This window comes from Lepisma saccharinum, chromosome 22 (genome assembly GCF_977018435.1).
Source record: "Lepisma saccharinum chromosome 22, izLepSacc3.1, whole genome shotgun sequence".
Lineage (NCBI taxonomy): Eukaryota > Metazoa > Arthropoda > Insecta > Zygentoma > Lepismatidae > Lepisma > Lepisma saccharinum.
Genome location: NC_139250.1, coordinates 1,553,940 through 1,562,867, shown reverse-complemented (window position 1 = coordinate 1,562,867; position 8,928 = coordinate 1,553,940). Strand labels below are relative to the sequence as shown.

Genomic DNA, 8,928 nt, shown 5'->3' with positions numbered 1-8,928 from the left:
TCGTGAAGTTACTCGTAATTTAAATGCATGTTCCTGAGCATAGTATTTTCAACGTATGAGTTTTTGACTGAAAGACTTTTCTTACTCCTTTGGGGATCACTTTTCTTAGCTTACATGGTTTGCACAACTGACAAATCTATCTGAATGTTTGTAGTAGCAGCGATTGGATGCCAACATTAGAGGGGCAAGGACAATATATTTTTTCTTGGTAGAAAAGGCTTAGCATAAAAAGGCCATAGTGCAGGGGCAAAAAGTGGCAACATTTGGCGAGGGAACTGCATCCCCCACTTCCCGGTTCTCCTAATCCTAATTATAACACCATTAAGCCTTGTTTCCATGATTATGAAAAACTAAGTATCCTGACCAAGGCAGTAATTTATTTTATTAAAAACATAAACTAAACGTAACGTTTCAACCTTCTAGCAAGGCCTTCATCAAGTACAAAAGTAACGAGATACACAAAAGGGCATTATATATACACACAAACATTACTCCCTCCAGATTATTAGAAAGTTGTTTGGAACTTTCTAGCAGGTGGCTTTCACTTGCCAACTGTACTTTCACCTAAAAGGCTAAACATAAAAACTTTCATATAGAATGTGGTTGGACTTTCTATCTCACGCTCTTTTTCCTTCATTTTTCTCCCTTCTCCTCTCCTCTTTCTCTCTTGTCCTTTCCACTCTTTCTAACACCTTCTTCCATTCTTTGTTTAACTTTAAGTCCCCCATAATAGTCTGGAGGGAGTAATGTTTGTGTATATATAAAGCCCTTTTTGTGTATCTTGTTACTTTTGTACTTGATACAGAGTCTGATGAAGACCTTGCTAGAAGGTTGAAAGGTTACGTTTAGTTTATGTTTTTAATAAAATAAATTACTGCCTTGGTCAGCATACTTAGTTTTTCCTAATACTAATGTTTGGATTAAAATGAACGTCTTATTAGAAATGATTTAAAACACACGCGGAAATCAAATTCTTTGTTCATTGTCCATGAATTATTCCTAGGCTAATCAAAGGCTATTTTGACAGAATATCACTCACAAACAAGTAAGATCGAAAAATCTTTTCAGAATTGAAGAGATTATTAGCTAAGTTAATAACGGCGAACGCGATTTTTTCATTGAAATTTGGGGACTTGGCCCCTCCCAACCTCGGTTTTCTCACTTGGGCTTTCTAAATTGTACACGGTCGCGTGCTCCGATGTTTTTGTTTTCAAACAAAAGTTATCCGAAGTAGATTGCTCAAATAATAGTCTCCGAGATATAAAGTTTTTCTGAAATAAGTGTAAAAATTTAAAAATCGCGCGCGAAGGCCGCGGCGAGAGAGGGGTTACTTCCGAAAACCGGCTCGGCTGTTTAAAGGTTAAATATAACAAATCAACCACAACTTACTCTTCCAAAAATGTAGTTGCATTCGTTCATACCTCTTAGAAAGTTGAGATGGTAGTTTCAATTGCACAGCGTTTCATTAGTGGATCAAGTCAAGCCAGCTAATTCCGTGAACAATGATGTTGTTTTCCAAAAGTCTCAAATATTTGTCTCAGGCAATCACCCTCCTAAAATGGACGCATCTTCTGTGGTGATAAAACGCCACGTTTGGTGCGAATTCTTTCTGTATATTTTTCCCCAAAGGCATAACGCTGTCGCATTATAATGAAGACGTCCTGTGTTCGACTCCCCCCTCCTCTGGTGGAAGCACAATGCACACTGGTTCCACGTTAAACTGTAGGTTTAGTCCCGATTAGCCTATCTGAGCATAAAAGTGGATTTAAAAACAAACTAATAAAATCATCTTCTTGATACATCGTGACATAACTTTTTTCTTTACTTCAGCTGCATCTACAAATTCTGTTGACATTTTCGGCTGATTCATGTGGCAAAATTTATGTATGGAACGAGGATTTCTAAATAGGATAAGCCACTCATTAGCAATTGAATAATTCTGTAGCTTTTTTCCATACATAACTGGTTTATTAAAATGTATTCACTGCAGTATTGTAGTGATTATTGTGATTCCTTCTTATTAGTAGAATGAATATAAAGTTGATATTTCGCGTACCATATTGATATTTGAAGATAACAGGTATATAAAAATTGTAATGAAATAAAAAAAGGGACACTTCTGGAATTTGAATGCAGAGCTAATTAAAACTATATTATACTCTCTAGGTTTATGGCTTCAGCAACAGAAGCCTTCCATCTGTCCCTATTCGGGGCAAGATCAATCCAATCTTTTTGATCCTTGCCGATTTCTTTTAGGTCCATCTCAACTTTATCCCTCCATCCTCGTCTTGGCCTTCCTAATGGTCTCTTACCATCAGGTTTCCCAACAAGAATCCTGTAAACTATTTTTTTTCCTCTACCACTCGTGTCACATGGCCTGCCCATCTAAGTCTTCTTGATTAAATTATTCTGTCAAAATAATGTATTGTGTTGCCGGAGGAAGTAACGCTAAGATGATGATTTTATTTGTTTATTTAGAGATTATTTTAACCATACCCAGGCCGGGATTTATATCCTTATGTGGAGGCCTGGAACTGCAGTCCTCAAGTTCACCGTAAGTTCTGATCTAATCTTGATCATACCCTCCATAATTTTGAGCCTCCTAAGCCTACTAACTGTTTTTAATCATGGAAGTATTCATTTGATCACAGTTTTCGTTTCAATAGCTCTAGTAATTACTTTCACTTTCTAATGACAAAATTGACTTTTATGGGTTGATAATATGTGAATATTTCCAGCATAGATAACATTCACAAGTAAAATATACATGTTATGAACACCAGAATACACTTATTTATCGAATTATTCATATATCTCCAAGTATATGTACTTATTGAATTTGATTGGGTGGGCAATCGGGTGGGCACAGGAATTTTTGGGTGGGCGCTTGCCCACCCGTGCCCACCCCTGGCGCCGTCCCTGAAAACAACAAATCAATCAAACTGTGGGTCTAGTCCCCATTACCCTTACTGTGCATAAAGTGGACTTAAAACACCAAATCAATTAATTAGGAGAATTAATTATATACGCCACCATCGGGAATGGTCTGAATTAAAGATAATTCGCCGTAAGGGAAAACATTGTAAGACTGAATTTAATATCGTTATTCCAACGCCACCATCGGGGACGGGCGAAACTGAAGATAATTAACACACTGCTGGGGAAAATTGCCTTGGTATGATACACGTTCAAATACTGAAATCAATATTTCTTTTTTTATTATTTTTGCCCCATCATAGGGAGCTATCTGAACTAGAGATAATTTTCTCCCTTTCTTTTTACGCTGGGACTTGACTTTACGTCAGTCTGGGACAATTAGTAAGAATAAGAATGCGAAAGCGGGATGCATTCGTCATTTTAAAACGTTTGTTTGCGGCATTGCATGATGGGTAATTGTCACACCACAGAAATCTACTTCTAGACCGGAATATTTGTGTTTACGTATCTAGTTTGCTTTCTATTTTCTTGTAGGACGCGATAAGGAAATGTGATAATTCACATTGCGACTTAACTAGTAAAAAATAGTGCACTCATAGGCCTCATAAAGATCACCTTGCATTTTATTTTGTAACTTTTATGTTATTGTCTTGTGCTTTCCGGTCTGGTACTAGATATCTATGAGTGGCCATCAACCTTTTGACCAATGGAGATGCAACAAAAGGAAGCCAATAGTGATTGAGTAGAATGGCTGAATGTTATGTGGACTGAACGTTCCTACATAAGAAGTAGAGAGATATAATCCACTGGCATTTATGTATGGCGCGAGTTAATTAAAGTTACGTTGTATCGTGTCACCGAATTGCTCTTCAAGGTAAGGACTAAAATATCGGCATTTGAAGACTCGAAGTGCATCGGTACCTGTAGGGCTGCCGGTTGAGTCTCTGTACTAAAGAGGTCATAACGCAAGTAACAGAAATGTGAAAAGACTTTCTGACTTGAAATGGTGTTGTGTTAAACGTTTCGTACTTATCATGTATGACGGAAACATTATCGCGTGCTCATTGTACATTTCGAGCTGTTTTTTGGAAGATAAAACGACATCAAATTTACACCTTTTAAATGTGGAAAAGTTGTAGCAAGGATGTGTCAATCCACTGCCCGACTTTTTTCTTCAATTCAAGGTAAGACGCCTCTGTCTTTAATTTAAAAGAATTCATCACCAGCGCACGCTCAAGCAAATATAAAGATGGATAGAAAATTAGGGACGAAGCTCTTACTAGGTAGACTGTATATCGGCATTTCCTAAAGATAAACCACGTTTTAAATGGTTTGAACATATGGTTTTGAGGTAAGTTGTGTTTTGTACGATGCGGTAAAAGATACCACTCGTTAAGAATTTAGAAGAAGTGTTATTTTATTAAAGCAATAATGTACGTACGTGAGGAGTCTTTTCTTGCCATTTCTTTCTGCTCAAGAAATACAATAGTAGGTATAGAAGCAAACAGAGCTCATTTCACTTTTCTGGGAACATTTGGGATTGTACCACGCTTATTACTTACGTTTTAAGCATGATGTCATCATAGTTATACAAGCTGTGATTATTCGTAAATCATAAGGATTAATGTTGCAGTTTGTTGTTTAAACCTGGTCTGCCTAACCTAACAACAGAAGCATTTAGGAATGTAATACCCCTTCATACCTACATCACATGATACATTGTGAGTAGCAGTCCATACCCAAGTAACCAAAAGTGATTAGGCCGACCATACTGAAAATTATTTCTCTTGTAGTCTACGGTTATTACAAGCATAAAAACACAGTTTTTCGTTGTGACGTTTTAAGAGATCACACGCTCCCTTCATCAGGCATTTATTTTTAGTTTAACTAAACTAAATGCGTTAGATACCCGGTGGAGGCACAAGTGGTTCGGAATCCACTTTAAACTGTAGGTCCAGTCCCGATTAGCCTTACTGCGCATAAAGTGGACTTAAAACACCAAATCAAACCAAACCTAAACTAAATGCTTGTAATAACCGTAGACTACAAGATAAATAATTCTAGAATGCAAGCAATACGTGCATACAAGAAAAACCGTACTGAAAATGGTTGGCCCAACGCAAAAACCTACCATTGGCAAACTGTAATTTTGGCCATGGTTCCAACGTACTGAAAACTAAAGAATGGATAGGTTAGTTTTCTGATAGACACATAATTTATTGAGGCCAAATGTAAACACTAGTTCAAGTTATTTATGAAAATAAAAAAATACACAGCACTTTCTCAGTCACATGGTGTCATTGTTGTCAAGGCATCATACCTTCAAGTGGTAGCCAAAGAACCTTCTAACGTTTACTTAGTTTTCCACCATTCATGGAATTTAGTCTGCTCATAACATTGGTTAACCACCTTCACAATAATACCTGTAAGAATGTTCTTGTTCTACTACAGCAAATGAGACAAACAGTAAGCAATTCCCAACACATCTTTCATCCATGGCGGCTGACAAAAGACTGGTGAGTGACTGCAAGTTAAAAATAGCTTCTACTTTCATTAAAATATATTATATTTCCAGTATGTGCTGTTACTGAAATATTCGAAAAGAAACACTGTTACATGTCACTTATTTTACACTAGAATTTTCAGCATTCTCCTGAAAGTTGTCTTAGCATTAAAAAGTTGTTTATAAAACTGATTTTGACTCACGTTTCCATGGTTAGACAAACGTTGACACAACATAAGACCAACGTAAATTTGCCAACCAACATAAAGCCAACCTTTCCCGTGTAAAAACTGACGTGGGTCCAACGGTGGTGGTTACTTGGGTAGTGATACACCTGCTATTCCAACTCCATGTGTACCGAAAGAAGAAAAGTACTGGGTGCCTGCACAAAAACAAATACACACCAACAACTAAAGAATGTGCACATCAGTGTAACAGGCCAGTTCATTTCCATGTGCAGTTGAAAATAGTTCAAAAGCTAGCTCCACCTTTAGTTCACAACAGTACACCAGAAATCTTACAAGGTGAGGGTATATTTTACAATTATTGTAATGTGAAGTGTATGGAGTGTTCTGTATGGTTTATTATGTACTTAATATCATGAAGGTTGAAGAGGCCTTGGAGCGAATTTACAATACCGCCCCCCTGATTTTTGTAATATTTCGCATACTCACTGATTGAGGCCTCCTAATAACGAATTTCAAGTTAAAATTTGGGGGTCACGTGAAGAATTTGCGAAATTGAGTGGTCCGTCCGTGATCGGAACAGACATGCACAATTGCTCATTATTTTCGTATCCTGCAATTTTACGATTGATGCATTGTTGCCAAACTTGCCTGTAATCAACAACTTCTTACTGTTCTCTTCCACCATGCTCTCAAAGTATGAAATCAACAGTGTGGCAATGCTGTAGGCAGCGTAGACAGCAAACGTCAATTGTTCATATCAACAAATATTTTTTCCCATACTTGTATACGGAGAATTATTGCGAGAATAGAAAAAGCTCATTTTACAACTTCTGCATGTTAATGAACAATTTCTACACCTCACCCCAACATGTTTACCTCAGATAAATGATCGCGACTAATTATTTCATGAGTATAAGCAGTAGCATAGAAATTACAGAAGGATCTGGTATTGTAAATTCCTGCTGAGGTCTGTTTTGAAGACACTCTAAATTATATTGTTTAATTAACGTGATAATTCTTCGAGTCATTCCACAACAAGTTAATACACTCTTCGGCTTAATCTTTTCAGATTGTAATAGACTAAGGAAAAGGAAAATTTGCAAATCTTAGGTTGCTATGTCAACTTCTTTTGAAGTTGATAAATTTAACAAAAAAAAATGCAAACATCCTTTATTAAAATTGCATTTGAAGTTCACATAATTGAGCTAGAATTTGAGGTCTTTTTATGGGCTGTGATATGATATATAAACACTATGTTTGAGAATGTTTTCAAAATAGAAAAGTAAAATTGATTTTGAATTTTTTTAAAATTTCAAACTCTGTTTTGTTGCACATTATTTGAAAGCCCACAAAGGGGCTTCAAGTTGGGACTTTATATTTATAGCAGTGACCTTCTGTTGCTGTGTTTATCTACCAAGAAACTCGCAGTCAAACAGCTGGTTAGGCCTATCAGTGTTCCCCTGTTTGGGCAACAATAGGCAACCTTAAGAAACCGCCCTCCCTTAAGCAGCCAGCAGGTTGCTTTTGTTTAGAAATTATGATACTATGAGTATATTTAATTAATTAATTAAAGGAACTAGGCAAAACAGTTCTCACCTGTTCATCAAAAACTAAACAGGATTTTGTCAAAAATACCGCTCTGCAAGGATGTATTTAGGGGGAGGGTGCGATGGGTGCAAACCCCCTTCCCCTCAAAGACTTAACAAGTACTAAAATTATATAATCAATTGTTTAGCATTTGTTACATAGTGGATGGTTATTTTTTCCTGCTAACTTATTGGAAGGCAAACAATTGGAATCATATAGCTTTGAAGGACAGTTTCAAGGAGTTATGCACACTATTTTACTAATGATATAAATGCATAAAATATTAATCAGGAACTTTACTTTTTGCGAATTTGATATAACTCCTTTTTTTTATTATTCAATAAATTTTCAATTCTTTATCTATTTGACATTGATTTCCTTGCCAAGGCAGTTGTTTTATACAAATTTTGATAAGCTAGATAAGGAATACATGCTGTTATATCGCTATTCTTTTATCATCTTTTTACATATTCATGTAATAATAATACAATATTAATTCATTTACATATTAAATTAATTTTAATTATATTTTATTATTATTGAGACACTTGGTTGTCTCCTCCCCAGGCAAATTAATTTCTAGCTACGTGACTGACACTATTCACTGTGAATAGAGGCTGGGAGTTAACCTAGCCTGGGTAAAGTAACATATGATATGAAGATTTTAAATTTTTCAACGGTAGATGTAAACTTGTCAATCTCCCATCAAAATTCAAACTGGCAAAGTAGGTTATGTGTAAAAATTGCGTTGATTTGTTTTGGAATGGCCCAATTGAGAAAAAGAAACTTAACAGAGGGATAGTATGATGAGATGTTCTGAATTTTAATGACTATTTTTTATTTTGTGTTTCAGGGCAACATTCCCATCATGGACTCTGACAATTCGATGGATGTGGCCTCGGAAATTAAAGAGGAAGTGCAGAGTGAAGTAGAATCGGTGCCAGAAGTGAAGAACGGGCCAGATTCAGACAGCGAGGGTGAGGTTGACGTGAAGGTGAAGGTGGAAAATGGAAATCCGGGATCTGATCATCGACGTTCCGCATCCAGTGACGAGGACTCGGACAGCGATGGTTCGTTATCGTCGAAGTCATCTTCCTCGTCCACCTCAAGCAACCATTCACGGAATAAGAACAAAAAGGGAGCCCTCAATGGGGAGGAAGGGGAGATAAGTGATGAGGAGAGCAAAGGTGGTGACGATTCAAAAGTGCCAGACGAACCATCCAGTAAAAATGACGGTGGCTTGTCGGACGTGTCGGACCTCGATAGCCGTGGGGTGCCGGACAGTTTGGAGGGAGCATCGGAAGATGAAAGAAAGACAAGTGCCGAAAGAAATGACACAACGAAGAGGCAGAGGAACGACATGAAAGGCGAGGTGGTTCGGAAAGACTCTCACGTCGACACATTGCTCATGAGGGAGCTCGAACTGGACTTTGAGGCCGACGAGGGCGTGGAGCAGTTGAAGGACCTGACTGACGAGAGGGAGGAGGGGGAGTGCGAGGACAGGAGCAGAGACGAGAAGGACGAAAACAGTGAGGGTGAACTGAAAGATGGTGAAGATCTGGAGGAAGGTGAAATTACCGAGGACGAAGATGGGAAGCCTTCGTCGCCTGAACCAAAACCTATTTGCAGGTTTTACAATAGGGGACAGTGCACGTGGGGATCCAGTTGCAGGTAGGATTTTGAAGTATGCGTGTTAGAATAGTGTAGAATAGC

At 37.5% G+C, this 8,928-nt stretch overlaps 1 protein-coding gene across 2 annotated transcripts in view; it reads left to right on the top strand.

The window, feature by feature from the left end:
* Positions 1–3,417: 3,417 nt before the first annotated feature.
* Positions 3,418–8,928, top strand: part of LOC146004632 (uncharacterized) — a 43,974-nt gene continuing 38,463 nt past the window's right edge. Inside the window, exons 1-2 of one of the 2 annotated variants that reach the window (XM_083143527.1) lie at positions 3,418–3,811; positions 8,069–8,886. In XM_083143527.1, the coding sequence (XP_082999653.1) occupies positions 8,084–8,886 (803 nt within the window). In that variant the 5' untranslated portion in view covers positions 3,418–3,811; positions 8,069–8,083. Of the gene's footprint in view, positions 4,122–8,068; positions 8,887–8,928 lie in introns of both variants that reach the window. The other variant, XM_083143526.1, reaches the window with a different exon arrangement.